General features: G+C 37.8%; 1 protein-coding gene across 6 annotated transcripts in view; it reads right to left on the bottom strand.

The window, feature by feature from the left end:
* Positions 1-10,040: 10,040 nt before the first annotated feature.
* C1H8orf34 (chromosome 1 C8orf34 homolog) overlaps positions 10,041-27,875 on the bottom strand; it is a 149,831-nt gene continuing 131,996 nt past the window's right edge. For 5 of the 6 annotated variants that reach the window (XM_058031533.1, XM_058031500.1, XM_058031517.1 and 2 more), the window contains 2 exons: positions 25,108-25,586; positions 19,309-19,767 (listed from right to left, as the gene is read on the bottom strand). In XM_058031533.1, the coding sequence (XP_057887516.1) occupies positions 19,528-19,767; positions 25,108-25,586 (719 nt within the window). In that variant the 3' untranslated portion in view covers positions 19,309-19,527. Of the gene's footprint in view, positions 11,038-19,308; positions 19,768-25,107; positions 25,587-27,875 lie in introns of those variants that run through there. The other variant, XM_058031542.1, reaches the window with a different exon arrangement.

Raw genomic sequence — 27,875 nt, 5'->3', positions numbered from 1 at the left:
AATTGTCGGTAATGCATACTGACCATATTGTTCCACATATAGTTTTACTGTTTATTTATATGCACTGTCTGTTTATAGTGGATCAGAATGTTTCCCTCCCAGCCCTCACCTCCCACTCTCCAGCCCCACCTCCATATGCCTATAGTACAATCCTACTGTTTCCTGGATCTACCGCTATTTGCATTTCAACTAGCTACAGCTTTCTGTAAACCTCAGCTCCATCTTTGACCCAAAATATAGTTTTAGTCTTTAGGCTTAGTACTTTAGTGCTTTGGGAAATAATCTGGCTGAAAGTGATTGACAAAAGAAAGTGGTTCATTTTCAGGTCATCACACAGCCAGCAACACATAAGCCCTGGCACAAGGAAAGGGGAAGTTTGTGAGCAGTAACTGCTGCAGTCTCAGCATGAACAGAACAGGCCCTGATGGCTTGAGGAGGCACATGCTGGTCCCTAGGCAGTCCAGCTACAGAGCCAGATGATATCCAGCCTCAGTGAAATTGTTATGTCTAGCTCACAAATCTTTAGGTATTCAATAAATCATCCAATACCAGTCAACTGAAGGGCAGAGCTCTACACAGCCCTTTGGCAAGACATGTTGCCAAATGGGAGCTAATATCTTGAACAGCATGCCCTACATAATGATGTTTGGCATGTCTGGTGGCACTGCTGCTAGACAGACCAAAGAAGTTCCCTTTCCAACTGGCCACACATACCCAGTGCATAAATAATGTGGGTACAGTGAGGTACCAAGTCAAGTTCTCTTCACTTGTATCAACAACACCCTCCCACAGTCCTGCATATCAGCCAAGTCACTGCCACCAGAGAATTCCAGTAATGGATATTTCCTTAAGGAGTGAAAAAAAATTGTTTTCTCTCCAAATACAGGTTAAGTGTTCCTGCTTCCAGTTTTGTTCCAATATGCAGTACAACAATTTGAACTGTAAAAATAAAAATAAACTGCCAGAGGAAAAATTTAATTGTGAAAGATCTTCAATATTCTCATCCTTCCAGTACCTGAAGGGAGCCCACAAGAAAAACGGAGGGACTATTTACAAGAGCATGTAGTGACAAGAGAAGGGGAAACAGATTCAAAATGAAAGACTGTAGGTTTAGATTTGATATAGGAAGAAATTCTTCATTGTGAGGGTGGTGAGGCACAGGAACAGATTACCCACAGAAGCTGTGGATGCCCAATCCCTGGAAATGTTCAAGTCTAGGTTGGATGGGGCTCTGAGCAGCCTGGTCTAGTGCAAGATATCTCTGCTCATGGCAGGGGATTTGGAACTAGATGATTTTTAAGGTCCCTTCCAACCCAAACCATTCTATGATTCTATGAAGGTCAAGTACTCCCAATAATATTCCTCCCTCCCTATTTCTGGCATTAAAACTATAGATTAATATAGATTATGTATAAAATAGAACCGTGGGTTATATTAAATAAATTAGTTCCATAACGTCTTTTTGTTGTAATCTGCTTCAAATCTACAATTTGAAAACAAGCTGGCATACTTGATAATTCAATAATGTCCAAATAATGCAATGAGGTTCAAAAGCCTGCCACATGTTTACAAAGGATTAAGAGATATCTAATTATGACTGGTTTGTGCTATCAATCAATCAATATGCCACAATGCAATATCCTCTATCACACAAAACATTTCCTGGGACTAAGGTTCATTGTTTTGTGTGCTGCTGACACAGGTCCTGCACAATGTAGGTGGTGAAAATTGCCATATGGTCAATATTAAGTGAAAGTTTTTCTGCTATAAATCAAAGAATGATACTGCCTGTCATCATTGGAAATACACAATCACTTTCCAAAAGAGTCAAACCCTGCTATTTGTTTGGGGTTTGCACTGGGCTACAGCTCAAAAACTAATTTTCTAATCCTCCCACAAAAAAAGACACTTATGTGTATACTGGTAAATTAAACTTTGTATCTGTTTACTCTACCTGCCTCCTATAAATTTGCCCTAACCAAATCTTACTCCTCTGAAATATGCCAGTAGAATAGTAATTCAAAATTATTCTGTAGAGAAGAAAGCTTCACAATCATACGTAAAGAACAAGTATATTTTATTACATGATCAATTTCACCCTCAAGGCAACACAAGCAATAAAAAAGTCTCAATTTTCAAATATTTCACCATAGGAACCTTAAATCATATCAAAAAGGAATCTTTTTGAATGGAAAAATTGAATGTGTATAATAAATTTAGAATTCTGTATAATATATTGAAGAGTCTCCCTCCTCTCTGTGATATAAATATCGCTTTCCATTGCCAGCAATAAAATTATTTTCTCATTCTGTAAAGTTACAGGATCTATCACCATATGAATAACTTTTCTCTCCCTCATAAGAGAGGAAATTGGTACCTCTGTGTACAGAATGCACACAGCAAAGGGAAGATTTGAAAGCTCTGTAGGTCACAACTGGATTGCAGTAAATACTGTCTGTAAGTCAAGTTCTGGGACTGAGAGAAGCACTTTCTGGAGTGTTTCAGCACATCAGCATCAAATACGTGGTTTGCAGAAAGCACTTTTAAATGCTCTCTTACAGCCCTGTCCAGAGCCAGATACCTTTTTGGCAGCAGAACAGTAAACAATTGTATCATTTTAAGGATGAGAACTGCATTATTTACTTGTGGATCAGAGCTTATTCTCAAACATGAGACAGGACTGCTCATCTCAGGACAGCAGCAGGACATTTCCTGGAACATCAGTGTCAGATGGCTGCAGAAGTGTCGCAGTGCTGCCAGCAGGATGTGGGAACTGAGAGCACAGAGGATCTGGGGTGCATCAAAGGGTGTGAGCAAGGATCTCTGTTTCCCAAACTGATCTTGCAATCAGGGGAGGGGTTCAGCTCAAAGGGATGATGAGGTAGCCCAGCAGCAGTGCTGCGAGTCGCTGAGGAATGTGTGACCAAGCACCTGAGAAAGAGCAGCTTGGAGCGGAGATGCCCACCCAGCTCCGCTGGCTCAGACGGAAATGTCCCCACACTCACACAGCACAAACAGCAGCACAGAAACACCCGTGTGCAAACTCCCTTCACTTCCCAACACATTGAAAATTTTCTCCACCTGAGAAGGCACATCTGAGGCCATTCCAACACCCCACCGAGGAGGGCTACAATGACAATAGAGCACTCCAGCCTATAAGCAGGAGGAAGTGCTTCATGTGGAAAGACATGTACTGAGGACAGGCAATGAAGAGGGCAAAAAAAAGGACAGCAAAAATGCCCACAGAGCCCTTGAAGGAGAGTAATTCAAAGAGCTTGATTTGCTGGAAGAAATGGAACCTTGTGGTTCTCAGGGAACATTTCACTGCATTTCAGTACTCTTGGCAAATGCCCCTTTGCCTTTACCTGGAGGCAATCAGACTGCCATCGCATTGGCTGACACTCAGCTACATATTCCGGGTGGCTGAATGCCATCCTCTTTATATTTTAAAAATAAAAGAAATTATACAAACAATATCCCAGAAAATTCCTCTTGTCCTGTGGCATGTATTTTTCTACTGAGAAATGCAAATTAACACAAGCTAAAACACAAGCCAAAACTACTAATTTTTTATTTAAGAATGGAGAAGAGTCTCTAGAAATTCACATAAACCTGTGAGAACCATAAAGCTTAGTTTGCTATGAGGTAAGTTAGTTTGCTAAATTGAACTATGACCAAACTTCTTCAACACTGAAGAAGCATGAAGGCCATAAAACAGAACACTACAGTATTCCTATGATATCATAGGGTATGAAATCAAAATGTAGGCCAACTACTGGCACACTAAGCAGAGAAATGAGAGATTTTTTTACTGGCAGATCTTATGAATGTGTTTCAAATAGAAAAATGTAGCTTTTACAAGCAATACAACATAACAAAGAATTTAAAAATCAAAAATTCAACATGCTAAAAGATGAAGTTTTTTTATTCAAGTCTCTCAATTATCACACTCTCTCCCCAACATGCTATGGTAGTGGTAAATTACAATTAATAGGAGGGAAAAACTATCATTGCTTCTCAGAATCACTCAAAAATGCTATATTTGGATTAGAGTAGCCACCTCAATTAAGAAATAAAAAAGTATTTCATATGGAGACAACAAGAAGGAGGAGAAAAGATATTCCTAATGGAAAAAATGTAGCCCTGTAATTAATCTGCGTCAAAGTTCACCTATAATCGAAAGAAATACTTTAGAAAGCATTATGAAAACCTTCAGATGATATTTTAAAAATGTACAGTAATAAAACTAAATGTCTTCCAAGCTCATAAAACATGAGGACTACAAGACCTGGAACATCACTGTATACAGTGAAGTGTGTACAGAATCTGTTGGAAACACCATCAAGGATGCAAATGATCCTTCAGGATGCCAGGAAGGTGCAGCTGCTTGGAGGCTGCTCTGTGCTAGGATAACTTTGCCTTGAGAACAAGAGAACACACCAGGTTAAAAAGACAGCAGGGCAATTTAGATATGATGCTTTTCACTGTTCAGTAATGAGTGCAGCTTTTTGAACACAGAATTTATTAATGCTGTGAATAAGAGAAGACCATTCTAAAGGATGTGGCACATCACAGATGTGATAACCTTATACACAAACATCAGTGTTTCCTCTGTATTAAGTACAGGATAAAACTTTATCTCACCATCTGTTATTACATATCAGTGTATAGCATTTCATAACTACATTAGGAAGAACTGAAAAGTATCATGGGTCAGGCAAGCAGCTGAGACAAAAGCATGACACCACATGACCATCACAGGTCAAAGTCAAGCCAAAAACATCAACATTCTCTGTAGATATTATTTCTCAGTATTGGTAATCTCTCATTGCACCACTCTGAAGAGTTAAGGACCCCTCTGCATGACACTTGTCAATGTTCTCAGATTTCTGAATCACTAGTGAAGACAGAAGTAACATAAAAAGTATTATGAAGGGTTGTTGAAGTTTATCTTATGTACTTGAATGTGGTTCCAGTGGAATGAAGCAGAGAAGGACATACTGTATGTTTTTACCTCAAGCTAGACAAATAAATCATTCTGAATATAGATACTTAATCACAATACTGGAATAAACATTCCTACACTTTTGGATTCCTTCTCTTACCCTTTTAAAATCTACAGGGTACAACATTTACTTTTCCTAAGTAAGTCAGCCTTCTTCTGACATGCCTAAATGCTGAAAAATCAATGTTCCACCATTTGAACACGGTATTTCTCTTACAAACATTTTGTGTGCAGAAAAAGTGATAGAAGATAGAAGATAACATTAATTCACACTTTGGATTAATTGCTTGAAAGAGAGATAGTGAGCGCACATCTGTCTCTGGAGTTTTGGCTGTTCTTACATCAGGAACTTCAGCTCTGTTTTTTAAATAGCTTCCTGTCTTTGCACAGAGCAGACACAGAATTACAGATGAGGTTGATGCAGTCTTTCCCAGAAGGCCTATGCATCACAATACCCCAGGCAAGCCCATCAGATGTTTTCAACACATCCTCATAGCAAAATATTTTAAATTCTGCAAGATCTGTGTCCAGATGAAAAGTCAATAACAGATAATGTATTCTGGACACAGAAATATAACTTCACCTGAGGGGATAGGAAGAATAAGTTGCTGTGGAATCTCAGCTAAAGGGCCCCAGACTTTATTAAACCTGGGGTTGTGAGTGTGTAGGTGTTGGATTATACACATCAAGAGGAAGAGAATGATTTCTGGGGGCACTTAGGAGAGATTTTGAATTATTGTACTTATCAGGCCCCAGGGAGTATTTTGGCAAGTTTTTGAAATGCACTCACAAAATCCTCATGCACTTTTGGAGACAGCAAAAACAGCTGAAGCAAGGATGCTCAAAGGACTCTTTGCTGTTTCATCTCATGTCGTTTTCAGTGCAAAAGCAAGGTTTCTCAGAGCAGCAGCATGTCTACCCTGTGTGCTCCTAACAAATCTGTGGGGCTGTAAAAATGCTACTTCAGCACTCTTTGTAACTTGGAATGAAATCCTGGCCACATTTGCAACACTGCAAAAATTCAAAAGGATTTACAGGACCACTAATTCATTTTCTTGCTTTGGGTGGCATCTCAATTCATTGCTATCTGAGCTGAAGCAAGATGGAGACAATTAAGACATAATGTATTCAAGGAGACAAGATTTTGTTCTGAGAAAGAGCTGTAATGCCAAATACAAGCTCTTGGGTACATGGTTTTCTAAAGATAAATAGAGGGGTTCTCCTTCTCCAGAGATGCTGCATCAGAGAGAGCAAGAACCTGATATCTGGGGGCCCTTCCCAGCCCCATTTCCTATCACACTCCCTCTCTAGGCAAACATGTACATTTCTGGGAGAGGAGGTCCCTGGTGAGCATCAGCAGCTCAGAATTTAAGTAACTCACAAGAGTTACTCTCCTGTGGGTCTTTTCAGAGCTGTGTCATAGCTGGTTTTAGTGGGCAGAAAGATCTCTTCTGTCTCTCAATTTAGAACAATATTTTATCATCAAGCTCTCAAAAGAAGGTCCAGGGATCTAGAGAAGACATTGCTTCAGTGATTTTACCTAATCATTTTAGAACTAGAAGCATTCTCCAGGACTGGCTAATAATAATTAAAGAAAAACAATGACCAAACTTCTTCAATACTGTGAGATTCAAACACAGATACTCTTCATACAATAAAGATGCATGAGCTGGAGAGGGCAGCAAATTCTACAGCAGAACTTCTGGAATAGCAGCTGGTGTAATATTAGTTACTAAAGCACTGCCATCTTCCAACAACAAAGATCTACAAAGCTTCGTAGATTAAATTTCAGTTCTTAATAAAGTGAAATTTCTACCTTTGTACTATGTTTGTGTAAGTGAAAACATCACTAGACTGCTTTGCCAATTGAACTGAACTTATGGTCCAGAGCAGTGTTTTCATTTGAAGATGCACCTTGATAGGTTTAAAGCTGATGTAGAGGAAACCTCTACAGACAGTACATTTTAGATTTGCTGCATAGCTAGGGCAGACAAGCCATAGAAAATAGTAGCTGACTGTACTATCAAAAAAAAAGTGTGTCATCCAACTAAATTTGATTGTTTGATTATGCCTTAGTTTAGCATATTTGATTATGCTTTAGTTTTATATAACATACCAAGAAAAAAAAAACCAGAAATCAAAGTTCTAATGAACTGTTGTGTCAGAAATTTAACTTAAAAATATATATCTTCTTTTAACCAGCAACTTGATAGTTAAAAACAATTAAATTCAGCAATATAGCAAGAAGTAAGCTAATGTTGTCAAACCAGTGGTCTGTTTAAATGTTTTTTTTGATTAATCCCAAACCCAGGGGAGCTTTTCTGTATTTTACATTAATAGTTTATTGGATTAAATGTGAAGCATGTCCATGTACAGCCAGAGCAATGAAATGATAGCATCACATTCATGCATGTGAGTTGGCTTTCATCAAATTCATATCTTTCTCTGAATTTAGTTGTTGGATTATAGGACTTCCCCTGCTCTTATCTTGCTACTTCTCTAAGTATTATGTAGATATACCTGAAACAATACTCCAGGAAGCAGGAAACTATTTTTCTCCCTCTTTTGTAAGTATTGACTCAGAAGAAAGACACTTGAACAGTGAATAAGGTCGGATTTTTAGGAAACATATTCCCAGAGGGCCAGAAGACTTTGTTAATACAGAGTACAACTGATTGCTCTGTAGGTGTTTTTAAATTATTGCTGAAGTCTTCAAGATAAGGATTTGCTCACAGAAACCTTCTACTGGATATTTCAAGAGAAATTGTTTAATTATAATAGCTTTATGCAAGTAAGAGTAGCAAGAAGGCCATCTTTAAAATCTGACTAGTGATGAAATTACTTGCTATGAGCAATACAGAAGGAAATCCATTAATAATGTTGTTTTATTGAAATGAATATGGATACATTAAGGTTGTTTTTAAGATTAGCCAGATAAAGCATTAAGGGTATGAAAGCCTTAAAAGGAAGTAGCAGTAACTCATATGGCAATAAAGCCATAAAGCCTATTTTATGGTAAATTGGGCTTTGAAAGAAAAACAGCTGCTTTTTAGAAAAGCTACATCCATTTTTATATACTGAGACATATTTGGTTTTTTTCATTAACAAGTGCTATTTAGAATCATGGATCCCTACATCACCGCATTCATAAAGGATTAAAAAAAAATAAGTTGCAAACATATGGCTAGGAAAAATGTATCTGTTTCTCATGACTCTTTTTTCCATCAAAATGCAGTAACTGAATAGCACCAGCAATGACCCATAAAGCATCTTTCTGAAAAGTGTTAAATCTGTTCTCTTCCATGCAACTAGACAGCAGCACATTTCTGTGCAGCTTTACAATAGCTTTATTTGGATGACTTTGAAGTGCCTGGTGCAGAGTCAAAAACAAACAAAAAACCCCCTCCACCTTGAAATTCTTGCCAAACTAACTAGAGCAGCATCAAGAGCATCCACAGCTGACTCTGAATTCAATTAGACACCATGTAGGCAGTTTATTCCATAAGCAATTGAGAAACTGCTTCCCAAAGCCAGAAAGGTCAAAGAGAAAATGAGTAAGGCTTCCAGCAGCTTGGAGGTGAAAACAAGTTTATCACACATGCCTTCTGCATGGGCTGCCCAGCTGCTGCTTGTGCTCCCTGGCCCCCTAAGCCCAGCTGCTTGTTGCCTATTAAGTGCATCTCAGCTCCTCCTTGGAGCTCTCCTTACTTGCTATGCTTCACTGCCAGCTTGTTTGCAGTCAGGGCGCCAGGTGGCTGCTTCTCCTCTGCAGTGCCAGCGCTGGTTGCTGGGCTGAGCACTAATATCAGCCAAAATTGTTTGCCATGTGCTTTTGAGGGAGTAGCGCTAACCAGGAGTGTTAAAAATTCATGAAATCATGTCAAAATTGTGAGAACTAAAACAACAACAACAACAAAAACACATGTGATTTTCTGTATGTTTTAGTGTGAAAAATAATCATACTTTCCGTGGTTTTATCCTCTGCCTTTCAGCTTAGAAAGTGTCCCAGAAAAATACCATTGTTCTGGCCAGTCCCAAAAACAGCCATATATCTCAGGAGCTCAGGGCTTCACAGCTTTTACAACTGAGACCACCCAAGCCATCCTATGACACCTTGAGATACTTGTGTACAATTAGCATGTGCTAAATTCTTAATCACTCTAACTACTCTTGGTGAACTCACTGTATCTGTAACTGAAAAGCCTTTTTCCCCTCTGAATACCAGGGACATCATTGATATTCTGCCTTTCTGAATAAAGCCTGTCTTGTACTTCTTCTTCACCCGTAACCAAAATTTCAAACCAGACACATCCCTGACCAAATATCTCTGCTCTACTGGGCCAAAACTGTCTTCAAGTTCTCATACACGCCAGAACTTCTAGAATTAAGATGCTGCCAAATTCCAATTTCTTTCTCAACTTGTTGTGAGCAATCTTGGTTCTCCTGAAGTCAATGAAATTTTTCCCAAGGATTAAATGTAGTCATAATTTCACCCAGTAATGACATGAAGCAGAAAGCATGCAGCTTAGCAGATGTTGAGTGAAGCAACTGAAAGAAGAAAAGGCAATCCTATTTTATATTTTTCAGTAAAGCCAAGGTAAAATGTGAAATGAGGGCCACTAAGGAAGAACAAAACCCATGAAAAGGAGACATTAGTTTCACAGGAATGCTTTTCTGAGCACAACTGACTAATCAATGAAAATATACCCCCCATATGGAAACGAGCCCTCAAGCATATTGCAAATGCACACAGCATTACAGATTTCCTTTACTGATGACAAATTAACAAAGTACCTTCTTGAAATGAACTTAAAGGCACTATCCCAGTATGCCAAACATTTTACATATAGGAACTGTACACTATGATGACACATATAGCAAATACTTGCTCACCACAATGTTAACTTCCATTTAACTCACTCACGACTAACACAGACAAGAGTGTTTCTGTGTATTTAGCACTCTGCATTTGTGAGACAGCAGAAAAAAGTTCACACTATGAAACACTTATGACAGACAACTCATTTTTATTTCTTAAACAAATAGATGCTTTGTAATACTGTATTTTTTAATAGTTGCAAGCAATTTCATTATTCTGTCAAAGATACAGGACCCGAGCATACATAATTGAAGACAGAGGAAACTGAGAACACACTTGACAGAATTAACAGGTAAATGAAATCAGTAAATCCAACTGCCACATCCCTTCATTTGATGTCTGTGCTAACACATCCTCTGAAGTTCCAAGCACACAGCACACACCAGATAGAATATTTTAAACAGCAAGTTTGTCTCAGTAATTCACATGGGTAACTAACACTTTATCATAATATATGAAATTCCTTTTAGGTGCTTTATTTTTGCATGCATGCACCACTCCTTATTATGTCCCCCTTTTTAACAGAGTCTTTATTTGTTTTAAAGATCAAAGAAGATAAATTCAATACAAAGCTATGCAGCACAAGCAGCACCTGTTTCTGCTACCCACACACACTCTTTCACTCATTCCCCTGTCTGACCTCTCTCTGCAGGTGACTATGAGTGAACAGCCAGCTCTCTGTGAGACCTGAATGGGACATACACATGGGCAGATGCAGCAAATACTTTAATGTTTATTAATCTAAAAAGGAGCAAAGATTACAAAAATATAAGGAGTAGAAAACCTTAGACAAGTTAAAATACATACAATCTTTAGGCAAAGTTTGTTTTGGTCAGGCAGAATTTAGCTTATCAAATGTCAATCCAAAACAATAGGGGTATAAACTAAAAAAAATACTGTAGTAAATTTATACTAAAAGGTGACAATTACCCTTCTTTCCTAAGGCCACTGTACCACAGTAAATAGTCTCATTCAGTGCATTACAGCATCCTCATATCAGAGCAGTTTCACTCATGTGCTGCTGATACTAGAAAAATAACTTTATTTAATTTTTTTATGAATAAACTAAAGCAATTTTTCAGGTGTAGTTTTGATCACCATATTTTTGTTTTTTATTAAATTGTTCTTCAATAATTCCACTGATTTCACAAACCTGTGAAATCAAACAGAAAAACACAGATATTAGGGCTCAAATGTAATGTACACAAAAATAGGAGAAAAGGGAAAATTAATCCTTCACCATGTTTTCATTTTGTAAGAGTTTTCTATTATGTTGAATTCACAGTTAAATAAGCAATGTGGATCAGTATGTTAGTGAATCTCAATTATTTTTTGCTGTTTCTAAAACATTCAGAAGCAAACAACACTGCCCTTAGTTATACTATTTGTTCCAATTATTCAGTGGTTTTGAGGGTTTTTTTTCTGCTACTTCTTTTTCAATAGTGGTAATAGACTGCAAAAAGTAGCCTGTGTTTCAGAAAACATGGAATATAATATTCACCTGTGATGAATCAGATAAGCTGAGATAGCAATGTTTTAATTTCTGCTTGTGTTCAGGTTGAAAACCTTCCCCAAAGCAAATGGAAATTCAGCTTTAAAAAATATTTACAGATGCAGATTGCAATGGACTGTTTTGCAAATGTTGCTGACTGGAACACAACCTGCCCTCTCCATAGTTTGTAGAAAATATAATGCTGTATCTGGACCTATTACATAGATCCAGTGAGAGAATCGAGGTTATGAACCGGAAATAAACACCTCAACCTCATTTAATTGTACTGGTGACTGCACAAAGATCTATGTGTTACCTGAGAAGCCTCCACCTTTCCTTTTTTAAACACTGCAGGAAATCAGGCACAGCAGTTTCACTCCTTTTGAACATTTAAATATGCAAGCCCTTTCTGGGAGATTTAAGAAACTTGGCAGGAACAAATTCTTTCCATTATCTCCAGCTAATTAATTTAATACAATTGGAATAATTTTCATTTTGTCAGATGATAAACCTGGAATTTGTTATGTGATTCTGTATTGATAACCAACAAAGCAAGGCACATACCATGAAAACCTCTGCAACAACAAAAACAAATTAACCAAACAAACAAAACACAAGACAAAAAGCCTAGGAAACCTTAGCAACAGTTCTTATCCTTGATTACTTTTATATGGTTGAGGGCTTTTTGTCATTTATACCTAATGTTCAGCTGTTTTCCTTGGAGGTGCTTCTTTTAGCAGATATTCAAGCTGTATTACAGTTTGATCTATAAGTAATGGACTTGTCTTATGGTGGGATAAAGAAAAGCAAATATGTGTAAGCCTGTTTCATTTGCAGATTCTTCTTGTGACTGTTACCCACAGAAGAGCCAGGGACTGGTCTTATCTGGAGGAGTTAATTTAAGAAGTTAACCACTTGTTAATGGCTTTGAGTTCATTGTGTCCTTTATTTTTTGCTTATAACACTTGAAGCTCCTGCTTGCTAGGACAGAACATTTAATTTCCTTTGGCACAGTTTGATCAATCTTTTTTATTTAAACATCTATCTACAGAAATCATGTTATCTCTGAAGTTTCTGGTTGAATGCCTTTATGTGAGTGAGGCAAATTCCTAACAGGGTTTCCCAAATGCTGGTCATTTTTAACCACCTCCTGAAGTCCATTGAGCAATCCCAACTGTCGTAATGAAAAGACACCTAACCCATGGGTTTTTTTACTGATATTATGTGGAATAATTACTTTGCTACTTAACTTCTAAGGCATTCAAGAAATGGTCTACCGTTCTTCGTGACAGCATTGTGCTGAGAGCTCACACTGAGATGATCTTCTATGACCATCCTAAATCCATTAGGTCACTGCTTTCCAGGACAAAGCCTCATTATTCTGCAGCAGAGACAGATATGGCTCTCTGGTGCCAGATATATTTCATTTGGTTTAAATATACTTCATCTGGTTATAATAAAGTGCATTTTACTGGAATCTGGCCATTATACCAGGGGATTCATATCATTTAATAACTTCAACTTGTCCTTCCCACCCATTATCCAAACCTATCAGACCCTAATGAGCCCCATTCATCTACATCTTCCCATTAGAAACTCAAGTTTTTGATTCCTCATTGAACCAGCTTTTAATTTACCTAATGTGTGTCTTGATAATTCTCTAGGCCATTTTTTAAATTATAGTGTCACTTTTTATTACATTAAATGTCATTGGGAATCCAAGTTTAGCATAATAAGGAAAGCTGTAGAAAAAGATATCTGTAGGTTTGGAAGCTTTACTGAAAAGAGCTATCTGCACTAAAACAGGTTTTAATTTATTTTTTTTTTACTCCCTGCAATGGAAAATTCCATTCCCATACTAAATATTTAGTCCAATGTGAACTTTTCCAAAGTGAAACCAAATATTAGTCAGGATAAATAAAGCAATGTGCCTTAAAGCCTTAATAATATAAGAAGATTACTGCAGGTTTGTATTTAAGCACATCCATTCAAAAAATAGGAAACTTGAGTCTAACTTCAACTTTCTCTAGTTGAACTCACCACTCACTGTCCAAAAGTCATCTGACTTCTAGTAGAAATAATGTGAATCTACATTTGTTTCACCATCAATAAATAATTAAATTGAAATGGGCAGGTTAGCATGCAAGAAAATTGTTCTCATCTACTTTCAGACTCAGAAAGCAGTTATATGAAGTGATGCAGCTTCAGCCACGAGTGTCACAAGACATCCAGCCAAGACCATCCAATAGGCCTGGAGAAATTCCTTTTAAAGAAGCACAATCCCCTTTCTGGTGTCCTATTTCTGAAGAGGACATAGAACTGTCTCAAGCTAAATATGTAGGCAAGCCAATGTCAGGCATGAGAGACAACATTCTTTATTAACCATAAGTGCATACTGTAGAAATTTAGTAACTAACTCATATCCCAAGCAGACAAAAGCTTTATGACACCCTCTGCAGAGATTACATGGAAGGGAGAGATACGAATTTTTTACTGCAGTAAATATTAAAGGAAAGAAGGACATCAACATCTGCAGAAGATTCATGAATTGGGATAAAAGTCTCCCAAAAGTTTATTTTTGGGACAGATTCACTTGTGAGACAAAAAAAAAAAAAAAGTGTGCATTGTGCATTTATAGTGAATTTATTATTCACTGAGAAAAAATGCCAACTACAACAATTATGCTCTTACTAATCAGACATATAATTGAGTAACATTTGAGTGATGCCTGATAAGCACTTTACTTTCTAGAGAAACCACATCTAGCCTTGTCCTAAACTCAAACCCACTGAAAGAGACATTTCCAATGCTCTATCAGAGCAGAGCACAAATACAAACAGCTGAATTTGAATGACAGAAATGGAATGTGTTTGCGTAGATGCCTGCAATCAATAGTTGCTCCTCTAACCCTGATTCTGTCATTCTTACTCATACTGAATAGCACCTGGCCCTAGCAAAAGCAAACTTTCACAGCAAAAACCTATTCCAACAGTAGATTCCTCCTTATTGTTAACTCTGGCCAAGCAATCTTCCAAATCTTAGGAAAACTTACTTGCATAATTAGGATAAATTGACTGTTTTGGCATGTGAATTTACTCAGTGCAAGGAACTTTACCCATGGACAAATACTGTATGGATTGGAATTATACTAGAAGACAGTCTGAATTTCTCAAGTCTACAAAATCCCTGATCTTTCATTCTTTTAGTTTTTTTTTTCCCTAGGCAGACGTGCAAATGGGAAAATGAAGGTTTTCTTCAACAACTGTTGAAGTCATCAGCAGAGTGTCTTTGACTGCAGAGTTTCAAGAGCAGTGCAAGAATGAATGGAGTAGAAATCCCACTTATTCCCAATGAACATTTGATTTATCAGCAGTAGACCTTTCACAGTCAACCTTAGCAAAGAGTTTGCAGATGAAGAGTAGCAAAACCCAGAGGTCAGAGGGCAAGAGTTCAAGACTTGCCCCAGATCAACTGAGCTAGAAATGAGCATCTAGTGCTCCTTTTGGCAAGTTGGAATTAAGTGATAATAGACACACAACTTTTTGTGCCATTAACTACAGAAACTGGCATGCCTTAAGCAGATTAGCACAAAGGAATGTTTTTACACAGATGATCCTTCAGGGTGCCTTCCAGTCCTTAATGTTCTGTGCGTATATTTAATATGGATTTAACAAGTAGCAAGCTTTTCAAGAGTCTACTTCATTCACCTATCATGTACATCTGCTAGATGGACTGACTGGAGGCTGGGACCCTTTATGTCCAAGGCTGTGTGACCTGGAGAAATCTGCTGTATGGGTTACTTCTTGAGTTTGGCATCCAAGAAAGCAGACAGTGTTTTGGGCAGCAATCCTTGCCAAGACTAGAGATGGCAGGTCAAATTATACCAAAATCCCTGTCTTTTGTCTTTTCAAGGTTCTTGGAAGCTAGTGATACTTAGAAATTTCCAATCTTCAATCTTTGTAGGTCTTTTTCTCAAGGGAAAATTCAAGCAGACTCTTGTCAGACCCCTGAAAGGGATGAATTTCTTCTCATAAAAGCTGTCTAAAAAATGTTCTGGTGGTGGTTCTTCTGTTTCTGTGCATCAGTACCCCATAAAGAGGAAAATCTATTCTTGCCAGCTCAAAGAATTTTCATCAAACTGAAGGATTATGCAAGTGGTAAATATTTTCTCCAGATCCCTCCTTTTCCCAAGAATTATCTCTATGCATTCTCTGAAAACTCTTCACAGAGAATCAGCACACACGCAAACTACTGCAGATAATAATGGGGAACTGTCTCCAGAATCACAGAGGAAGAACACACATGAGGTTCTGTCTAGAGACATTTTTAGTCACTCTAAAAGGACACCACAGGTCCTTGATTTTGGATCATGCTGCATGACAATTTTCATCTCTCATTGTGTAGAGAGTTTCAAAGGAAAACACATTTTGCAAGCAGAAAAGATTTTGTTTCTAAATTATAATAGCTCTTAAAATGCACGTCTTAATTTTTATTTTTAATAACAAAATGTACATTACAAGAGCAAATAATTATACCTGATCTCTTTCTCTGATCTATGGCCACAAACTTAATTAAGTGCACAAAGAGGAAAAGGAAGGAGTATGCTAAAAAATCAACAAAGCTTCTTAAAAATATTTTTCTTTCCTTTTTTAACATAAAAAATCTTTTAAGCTAGAATAATTTAACTCTTTTATGTGAGTAGCTATTTGATTTAAAATGTTGTCATAATTAGTATGACGGTTTAACAATTATTGACTTCTAGTTATCATTGAAACTTGCTGCTAAGGATAAATTTTTAAAATGCTGTCAGAGAGCCTGGAGAATTTAAAATGTAAAGTCTGAGGTACAAGAACTGAGAACCAAGATCTTATTTCCATAAGACGAGATATCCGCTGTTGTATCTGTTTTGCAAATGATGCTTGTCAAGAGATACTGAGATTCCAGTGACCCAGTTTTGTTCAGTTATCACTTACTTTGAAAATAGTCTCTCTAAACTCTTACATCTGAATAAATTTGGAACTGTTCCCCTCTTATTTTTTTCATTCTTTTTCTTCTAAAACTCTAACCAGACGATATTACTTTTAAAGAACTCAAGGTGACTCACACAGTTTCTCTTTCTGCATTGTTTTCCCACTACCAAAAACTAGCTTTACACCTGGCTGCTATTATCTCAAAGTAGTCAAAGAATGTGGTAAATATTATCCACATGTAATTTATCAAAGGCTAAGTCAAAGAACAGGTGTTGCTATTGTAAAGATTAATTTTGCAGCTCTTCTGCTCAAACTCACAAATTATGGACTCCTGGGCCTTCTCAACACTAAATCACACAAAAAATACCCGCACAGATTTATTACTTTGGGGGGAAAAATTATGTGTAATCTTGCCAGCTGGTCTACCTACAAGCAGTGGCAACAGCAAGTGTGCCAAAGCTCCTTGCTGGCTCCACTTCACAACCAGGAATTGGCAGCTTCTCTTTGTCAGCAGTGGCAGTTCTGCACTTTCTTGACAATGTCACTAGCACAAAAACTCAGACAGGGATGTTACCATCCTTAGTTACTTTTAATAAAAATTTTCACTATTAGATTTCAGTTACAGGAGGTATTACTTTAATAAAACATTTCTGTTTTATCCCTTTAGTTTTAGTAGCAGAAACAGTGATATGAGGGTGCACCAGCTAACTATACTGGGGTCAACCTGTTTAACTAACTTGATAGCCATCTATGATAAGGTCACCCACCAGTTGGGGATGGATGGATGGATGGATGGATGGATGGATGGATGGATGGATGGATGGATGGATGGATGGATGGATGGATGGAGGGAAGTTGGTGGACATGGTTTTTCTGTACTTTAGGAATACTTTTGATTCTGTCCCTCACAGCATCCTTCAGGACAACTTGTCCAGCTGTGGGAGGAGTGGCTGCAGGCTGTGCTGGGTGAAGAACTGGCTGAAGGGCAGAGCTCCAAGGGGGCCACTGGTCGCCAGTGGTGTTGCCCAGCGATCAATTCTAGGGCCAGTTCTGGTCAAAACATTTACCAACAACCTGCAGGGCGGGTTGAATCCACCATTAGCACATTTGCTGATGATCCCAAACTCAGAGGTGCTGCTGACTCTTTGGAGGGACAATAGGTTTTGCAGAGGGATCTACACAGACTGGAACACTGGACAGTGATCAATGGCATGAAGTTTAACATGTCAAAACACCAGATTCTGCAGCTGGGACAGACTAATATCAAGCAAAAGTATAAACTGGGAGAGGAGTGGCTGGAGAGCCTCTCTGCAGAAATGGATCTGGAGGTGCTGGCTGGCAGCAGGCACAGCAAGAATCAGCAGCATGGCCTGGAAGCCAACAGGACAAAGCCCATCCTGGGGTGCATCAAATACAGAACCACCAGCTGCTCAGGAAAGGTGACTGTCCCACTGTGTAGGGCACTGGTGCAGCCTCACCTCGAGCACTGTGTGCAGTTCTGGGCATCACAATTTAAGAAGGATGTGAAGGTCCTTGAGTGGGTCCAGATAAGGGCAACAAAGCTGGTGAAGGAATGACCTGTGAGGAGCAGCTAAGGATTTGGGCTTGTCTAGTTTGGAGAAAATGAAGCAGAGGATTGACTTCACAGCTTCCTGAGGAAGGCATGTGGAGAGAGAGGCCCTGATCTCTTCTCCCTGGTATTCAGTGACAGAACACTTTGAGCCAAAGTAATGGCTCAAAGCTGTGCCAGGAGAGATTCGGACTGACATCAGGAGCATTCCTTTACTGAGAGGGTGAAGACTGAACAGGCTTCTGAGGGAGATGGTCAATTGCTCAAGTCTGTCACTGCTGAAGAGGCTTTTGAACATTGACCTTAACAACATGCTTTTAATATTTAACTCGCCACTTTGTTTTTTGGGCAATTGCAATGACCTGTAATATTCTTGGAATATTATAGCACAAGATTTTGGGTGCTCACAAGTCCTCACACCCACACAATTCCAGTACAGCAGCTACACAAGACCATGGTGTGCATCTGATATGTCCTGGAGCATCAGTTTCCCTGGTCACACACACTGTGTGTGTGCACAGCCAGTCCTACCAATGTTTGTGGGACTGCAAATTCATTACAGAAAATACTGAGGAAAAATTGCACAGACATAAAAGGCAGGTCCCAGGGTCTCTCTTGAGCCACCTAAGGTGAGCTTCAGCTCAAAGGCAACTGAAAGGCTCTGGTGCAAGTCAAATTGGACTTACAGCCTTGGACTAAAATCAGATGGATGCACAGAATCTCATTGTAACATTTTACTAGTGTTCAAAAAGACCTGCACATGCTCTTTAGGATCTCACTGTGTAAATTTAAATTTTAGTCAAACTCTGGGCTATGTATGAATTTGTGAAACTGATGTATGAGTACAAAACAATTATTTAAAGTGGCATAATTAAAAAAAAATCTGTTCATCTGGCATGTTTCTTATGAATCCTTAATCCCTTACAGAACTGTTCCCTTCTGTAAAGAAAACATCTTTTTCGTATGTTAACTCTTGATGTTTAAACCAGGATTGAGTTTTCTAAACATGTTGATTAAATCATCTGCTCTTTTTCAAGTACATCACCTAAAATATCTTAGGAAGCAGTTTGCATATTCACCCTTGAAGATCACAAAACTACTGTGAATTAAGAGAGATAATGTGAAACAGTAAGATCATTTACAGGTACCTTGTAGGCAGGGAGAATTTGCTACAATTTGAGAATATTGCAATTTATAGCCTGTTACTTGTTCTGCCATTTAGGCTCTGATCCTGCTGACCCTCTATTCCATGATTAGACAAATACTTTGAAGAGTGTATGATATTAAGGATTACTGGTATGATTAAGAACTTTTATTTATACAGATGAATTACAAAGAATGTAAGCAAAATACAGATAATTGAGTGTCACACCTAAGGAAGGAGGCTCTACTTTTCAGACCTGGAGTTTTTTTACTTTGCTTATTTTTTTGCTGGTAAATACAGATTTATGAAACAGATTATCTATTTCAAGTTCATGTTATTTTCTGGAACAGCTACTTTAACACATCAGGACAAATTGTTTCACTTAGCTTAAGTAAACAGTGTTCTGTCATCATTTTGTCATTGTTCAGTGACTACAGGAAAGCTTCTGCAGATCAGTCCTAGAAGGTTCAGCCTTCAGACAAATAAGTTATTGGTATTTGTGAGAAAAGCTCCTGAGAGCAGGCATGACATCTCCACAGTATTTGAAGAAATGGAAAATAGAAGTACAGTTGAGGGGTTTGACATTTTATCTGGTCCTTACACATATACTTACATTTGTCTTGGTCAGCTTCCACTCCTTCACTTTCTGTGTCACTAGGCAATATCCAAGGTTGATGAGCAAGTTGAAGCTGTTGCAAGAATTCATCCTGCCACAAACAGATCTATTTTAGATAAAATGACAGATAATTTTTCTGCACAAATGAAGACTGCAGCAAACACTAGCCTAAATTAACTAGAGAGGAGAAAGCCTTTAAAAACAAATAAACAACTTGCTGTGAAATAAAACCAAAATGTAGAGGATGCGCAGGCTCGTTGGAAATTTTTTTAATCTATTCAGCAAAACAAAACAAACCATAAACAAACAAAAAACTAACCCCAAAACAAACAAAACCCCCCCAAAACAAACAAAACCCCACAAAATATAAACCAAAACATAACCAAAAGTAAACAAACAAACCAAACAAAGAAACAACAACAACAAAAAAAATCAAACCCAAACACACTAAAATGAAGGGATTTATTTCACTGCCTCTCCACTATAAATACAGATATGTAAGATACATACATACTCATCTTGGAAATGCAATGACAAGACAAAATTGCAGATATTACATCTGATCCTGCAGTTTTTGCACTGAACAGACATTTCAAATGCAATTTGCTTAAGTGAGGCTTTGATCTGTCAAAACTTTCACTGTTTCTAGTCTAATAAGTACAAGAATCTGACACCTGATTTAGAACCTATGGTTTTGCTGCATAAGGAGAAGGCTTAGGAAGAAAAAATGTTATGGAAACTTTTGTCTCTAAGATACCATTAAAACATCAAAATGTAAAAGTTTTACATGTTAAATGTGAAAAATCAAAGTATAAATGTTTTACATGGTTAAAAATGCATATGCAGCTGTATATAGCTTTTGAAAATGTTTTAAAATTGCCTACTTTTTAATATAATGTTTACATGTATGCGTATAAGAATATTTTTTCATGCAGACACACACATATGTATGTGAACAGGTATACAAACAGACATATAAAATACTTTGACACATTCCTTTGAAATATTCATGGGGAGAGATGAGACTGGAATGCACAGTTTTCTTTTCAAAGGCAGTTCAAACATGCAAGTTTAGTCTATAAAAGAAAACTTTAACCTTGGCCAGATATCATAAAATCACTGGCCAGATTTATATATGTTCTTGAAAAAAAAAGGGGGGTAATAACCCTGTTTTGTGTTACATCAGCTGAAATGAGAATCTACATATTTAAATTGTATTGCAACATAAAATTTATTCTTTGGCTATCTGATTTAAATACAGAATCCAGGCTTGTTTAAATCAGCTTAGGGAGACTGAAGGCTGCTCAATCAAGATCTAGCTCGCTGGGAGTAAATTATTAATTCTGTCAGTAACGTGCTAAAAATTCACAAACACTGCTGCCATGGGCCAGCAGTAAATTCAGGCAGGAGCTTCAGGCCTCACTCATGTATGGCCATTTCCAATGTGCTGTGCTGGAGAAGGTTGCTGCCTACAACACTGAACATGTTTTTGTTCAAGGAACAGGATTCTTGCAGTAGGGATGAGTGACTCTCACACTGATCCACACACTTTTTAATCTTCCAAAAACACAGAGCAAAGTCCTGAGCCAGGCAGGGGAACAGAGTGAGAGTATCTGACCAAAAAGAGAGTCCTCATCACAAGTTATGCTCTATACTCCAGTAAATTGAAGTAAAAATTTTGTTAATCAAGGCTGTATTCAAATAAGACATACTTTCCTGCTCTCAACAATGACAGACTAATAAGACTAATGAGGATTGCTGAATACCACTTTGAATTATCTGAATAAATGAAATGATTGCAAAATTTTTTCTGTTCAGAAAATGATATGGCAAACAAGGGAGTCAGTGGTATTTTCATCTCAACAGCTATTGACAAGTATCACAGAATTGTGTCACTTTAATGGAATCCATCCTAAAGAGATAAGCAGGGTTCAACATTCCTTTGCCAATTTATACAAAACACCAAAGGATTAGGACCATGCATAAAAGTATCTCTGCCAAAGGATTTGGAACCCTGATTTATTACCTTTATAGAGATAATAAAACTATTTCTCTAGGTAGCATTTCTTTGCTATAATTCAATTCAGCCTTGAACAGAGCTGATAATAAAACACACCTGTTAGAACTTAGTAATATTATGTGTGCCAGGAGGCAGAAACTTGTCCACAAAATCTCAGATCATTATAAGTCTTGAGCATTAAAAAAACCCAAAACATTCTTAACAGCTGATATGTTAAGTACTTGCCAAATTATTTAAGATTTGTGCTGTAACAAGATTGAACCACCCATGCTGCAGCATGAACTTTACTAAAGCTTAAGAACTTTGAATTGTATTTATTAGTAATATTTTTCTATTTAGACTTGTTATGTTACTTTGAAACACATTACAATCTAGGAAGCATACATAAGGCATTGAGAGATATGTTAAAATTCCCAACAAATAAGCAAGTAAATAAATAAGTGTATCAAGCTCCTTAGGGTAAAACATGCTCCTGGCACCCAGTAGTCACATTCTTTTCAACTGACTTATTCTCATCAAATATATATCAAAATTCTACTGATTAATTCCATTAACATCATCTAAAAGTAAGGAAGCAGAGTTATTTGCAAAAAAATTTATCATAGTATCTTCCATAGGATTGGCAATATAACCACAGTGTATTTACATCCAGTAGAAATTCCCAGTTGAGACCATAAGGCTAATAAGAATAAAGATAATGTCCCCTCTTTTATTTTACTGGTTGTATACAGGAAGAGGATACAAAATCTGCAATGAAAGTTGCAAAATAAATTACAGTATCAGCCTTGAGTTTTTATGTTTGTGATCTGTAATAGTACAAAGACAGGCAGGACTCTTGTTCTCCTACCCCAAACCATCTCTGCCTTTTTAAAATATATCTCCATGGTCAGAGACAAGCTGTGACACAAGAAAGTGAAATCATATGACCACAAATGGGAGGAAATGTCTAACGTGGCAAAAAATGTCACAGAGCAGACGTATTTCCTGGGTATGTTCTGTCTAAATCCACTTCTCTAAGTGACCAGGAACTTAAGTGGGCAAAAGACAGCTTGAAAGCTTGTAGTATAACACTTCAAAAATGAGGCTGGGAGTGGCAGATTGGCCACATCTCCATCAGCTTCTTTCTGATATCCATGGGCCTTCCCAACCTGGTCTTCAGTGTGAACGCTTCGTACCATCAGCTTTCCCTTTGGAAGCAGAGCTAGTCCCAAGCTGAGTTTCCATTATGTCAAAGGTCACTTGTGAATGTCAGAAAGGATAAATAGGGGCTGAGCTGGGTCACTAGCAGCCAAAGTACTATTGTACCCAGTGAGCAAAGAGAAAGAAAAGAATTTGTCACTTCTAGAAGGGATTTTAACAGAGGATAAGATCCTGCATAGAAATGCTGAGGTTTAACATCAGCTTTACAGTGGGTTGCTGGCTGAATCTGGACATGCTATTCTAACTGGAAAATAGCATAATAATATTGCTCACTTCCTAAAATTCTTGAGACAAATATATACATATATTAAAGGCATAACAGGACACTTACTGTGAGAGCCATCAGCAAACAGAAGTAACAAGACACAGCAAATTAAATGGAACTCTTGCTTATTATTACCATAGCTACAGAAAGGCTCAGGAAGAAAGCATTTTTAATTGTCTGCCTTTTTACAGGAAATATCAAAAGTGGTGGGCAGACTGGATACCTCTCACACGTTACATACACATAGTTTCATGAGCATATACAATCATTTTACTTGGCATCACATGACTGTGTATCACTTAAGAACAAGACTGCCTAAAAAAGAAGAAAAAGAGGGGTCAAGAATTTAGTTGGGAGACAATAAAACCCTTCATTTCTTCTGAACATATTTTAGTTAAAATTAATTTCAATTCTCATTTTCTGGTATGAGAGGAAATTCTAATACACAAACACATCCCATACTTCAAAAGAGAACACAAAGTGATTTTTTTTTGGTAAAAAAAACCTTGTTAAAATTGTCTTTCTTTTTTTTAAATGGGAAATGTGGCTTGAAAATATATCAACTGGCAGTGAAGACACTTTCAGGAGAACTGTAGTCACCTTCAGTCCTCATGTCTTTAATCTGGATATTCAATTCTAAGTGAAGAAACAGCTCAAGTGATGGGATTAGTGCACTGTCATTCAAACAACAAAATAATGAGTATTTATTTCACCACCAAATTGAAGTAAGATTTCTTCCCCAAATTTTAGAATAGTCTGTGCCTCATTTCCTTTCCTTCACAACAAATAAAGGATGTCATATAATTAATTGAAGAGTTATACTAAGTATTTAATCTCTAATTTTTCTAAAACCAACCCTAAGCAACACTATCATAAACAACATTTGAAATTTCCTTTAGAAGTCATGAGACTGATAACACATTGTATCAAGTGTCACACCCAACAGATTGTTAAAACAGATGATACTCCTCAGAAACAATCTAAAGGTATGATATTATTTTCAGTCTTGGAAAAAAGGTTTTGACAAATGGACTACAAAGAGATTGATAATAATGGTGGGAACCAACATATTCCACCACTAAAAAATCAGCAGTCTAGACACATAGTTCCTTCTCAAGTCAGTATAGAAGGACTGGCATATCCTGAGAAAAGACTCACCTTTGTAAGGCATGTATAGAGATAGACATCAGGGGTTCTCTTTCACAGGTGCTTTTATTTCTACTGCCCACACACTGAAGTTATCTTTAAGGCAGCTAAGGTTAGCAGAGGAGAATCCTACTCAGAATTTACAAGGTACTTTAACTTTTTCTTTTGTTTTGTTTTAAACAAACACTAGTCCTATAAAGCCAATAATATGTGACAGGAATTTTTTATGCTGCAAATTAGCCTAGATACCATGCATATAGTATTAGACAGTATTAGACAGTGATTCAACAATGTTGGACATTTTCTCTTGCATTCAGTTTGGTGCTTGGGAAAAACCTGTCCTTTCAGTGATGCCTATCTAATCATTCCAATTGCCCAAAAACATGAAATAAAAAGTAGATCGAGAAAATATCATGCACTGCCAGTGCAGCAGGAAAAAAATATCATGGATCATAAAGATTAGATAAAGTTTTTTTTTTAATATTCCAGAGATATGCACCTGTTAGAAACTGTAATGCTAATAAAACTGCTATGCATTGTACAGGCAAAGCCCTACCAAGCTCATGGTAAATTTGGGGCACACAAGTGTTTCAGTATGATTTCTGTAATAATACTGACATTCTCTAATGAGTACCTCTCAAAGCTGAGCAGTATTTCCTTGCTAATTTTCTGATCATTCTATTTCAAGTTCTTTTCAGCACAGTAAGTTACATTAGGTATACTGATGTTACTTGAACATAAAATGCAATCAAGTCTTGGCATTATTAAACATAGCAAAAACATTAAATTGAAAATCTTACTTCTGATAAACTGTTTCTCTGAGTAGTGACAGTTCCAACAACATCTCCACTCACTTGCACAGAAAGCCCTGAAGCAGCACTGAGGGTCCTCCCCATTTGGCTCTTGGATGACAAAGATCTGCTTCTTTGAATGCTAATAATGCCTTCCCTATTTCCTTGGTTGCTAGGGGTAAGAGGCCGTGACAACAAGCTATTTGGGGTCATAGGTCTGCTCCCTGGAGCTGCTGGCCTCTTGGTTTGTGCACTGCTGTTTGTGACACTGGAGACCTGTGTTCTGCTGTTGGTGGGCAGCGGCGGCGATTTGCTTCCTTGGAGCTGAACGTTCTTCCCCGTTGGAGCTGGCACCTGAGGCCTTGGGGCTGGGCCCTGTGCAGCTTGAAGAGTGCCTTGGTGGTCAGAGGTAACTACACTGGGATGCTGGACACCAGGGCTTCTTGAGAGCCTTGCTTCTTCCCACAGTGCGAGGTCCTTCTCAATGTCTGTGCACACACACATGAACAAATGGAAAAGAAAGAAACTCACTGTCTGTTTCTCTCTGGTTTAAAACCCTCATTGATTTTCTCCAATGTCAGTGAAAACCTGAACCTGTGCAGAGAAAATCTATTCATGCTTAAAATAAAAGCATCAGAATTAACAGTGCAAATGTTTGGCAAGCATTTGCCTGAAGTTTATTTACATTTGATTCACTGCAAACATAGCTACCCTGCAGCAATGAAATATTACCTCTTCATTGAATATCAACACAACCTATAAAAATTCCTCTTGTGTCATCAAAATTATGTCTCTGTGGCTCTTGCACGGTTACTGCAAAATCAAGATTAGTATCAAACCAAGATAGAGCAGTGATGTAAACCTGCCATCCTCAACTGCAATCCAAAACTGGCTCAAGGCAAGAGTTTTGCTTCTAGCCCTGCTGTCTACTGCCCAACCAAAACTCTGAGGGAATTAACAATTGAACTCAGGCATGTCTGGATTTGTGATCCTGTTTGAACCTGAATCTCATGCTCTGGCCTGGCATCAGTGCCACAGCAGGTGATGTCCAGAGCCCAAGGAGAAAAGGTGACAGCCATTGGGTGGTCCAACCCCTGCCTTGCACACAGCCATAAGAAATAAGATCTCTTTTTAAACCACAACAGGTTAAGGACAGTGAATGAAAATTGTTTCCTGAAAAAATTTCAATCACATTAATGCTTCTAATGAATTAAATCAGAATACAGCCATCAAAGTCAGGCGAGGGTAGCTGGAATTTAGGTTGGCATTGATAACATATTGAAAGTCCTTGCAAGTACAAATGTAGAGCTTAAGAAACAGTTTAATCAAGTTTATTTTATCTTACACTACTGTTATGAATTTTCACTTTCACTGGCATGTACTTGATTTTCATAGAGACAGCTGATTATCTTTAAAACAGGAATGCCATTTCCCATTAACAAGTCACAGTCTCAGAAGCTGTAAAGTAGCAAGGCTCTACCGATTTAAACACCCATTAAGTCAACTTGTCAAAAATAAGCATTTCATTTTTTTTTATTTTACATCAATTATTTCAGGTCCTAAATGTCCTAAAAGAAACAGATTCTAAACTGCATATTGGAAAATGAGATTTTTTTCCACTTGTGTTTACCAGTAGGTATAAAAGGAATGTTGTATGTTAAATAATTAAAGATCCTTTAACATCAACATATTTTATAAGATCTTGGAAACAGGAAATAAGCCATGCCAATTTCATGTTAGTAGTTTAATACAACCTTCACACAATTCAAATGCTATTGCTAGAAAAACTAATAAAATTGAAATAGTTGTGAAAGTGTCAGATAAAAGTGTCTCTCAAGTTTTTAAAGATTAAATATTTTACTGTTAGCAAATTTCAAAACATAGTCAATATTTCTAGCACACAGTTAAGAACATTTATAATTGACCCCTTAAAATTAATTCTTTCTATTTTGAAATGATTACATCTTGAACTACTCTTTGATTATGCTTTCACTTTGTAACTTCACAGAATCAGAGAATGGTTTGGGCTGGAAGAAACCTTAAAGATCACCTGGTTCCAAACCCATTGGTTATAGGCAGGAATGCCTCCTACTAAATCATGTTGCTCAGAGCTCCATCCCACCTGGCCTTGAGCACTGCAGGGTACAAGACAACCACAGCTTCTCTGGCCAACCTGTTCCAGTGCCTCACTACCCACACAATCAAGAATTTCTTCTCAACATTTAATCTAAATCTCTCCTCTTTTAGTTTAAAGCCTTTATTCCTTGTCCTATCACTATATACCCATATAAAAAGTGCCTCTCCAGCTCTTTTACAGGCCTCTTTAGGTAGCAGAAGGCCACAATTAGCTCTCCCTGTAGCCTTCACTTCTCCAGGCCAAACAACAGCATCTCTCAGGCTGTGAGAGATGCTCCAGCCCCCTGAGCATCTTCATGGCCTCCTCTGGACTTGCTCAAACAGGTCCACATCCCTTTTACCTTGGGGGCCCCAGAGCTGAATGCAGCACTCGGGTGGGGTCTCATGACTGTGGAGTAGTGAATCCCAGAATCTTCTTAATTGCAAGGGAACCACAAGGATTATCAAGTCCAACTCTCCCATCTGGTCCACGTGAGGATCAAACCTTGATGGTGACCTCCATGTTACTAGCACCAGGATCTGACCAACTGAGCTGATCTTAGAGGGGGAAGAAGCAGCTCCCTTAACCTCCTCCCTGCTTGTCTTCTGCTGCAGAATGTGTAAGATGCCTGGCAGAAAATCAGGGGCCAATAAACGATACT

The sequence above is a fragment of the Melospiza georgiana genome, chromosome 1 (genome assembly GCF_028018845.1).
Source record: "Melospiza georgiana isolate bMelGeo1 chromosome 1, bMelGeo1.pri, whole genome shotgun sequence".
In the NCBI taxonomy this organism is placed as follows: Eukaryota; Metazoa; Chordata; class Aves; order Passeriformes; family Passerellidae; genus Melospiza; species Melospiza georgiana.
The sequence above is the reverse complement of the archived record's forward strand: the minus strand, read 5'-3'. Positions and strand labels throughout refer to the sequence as shown.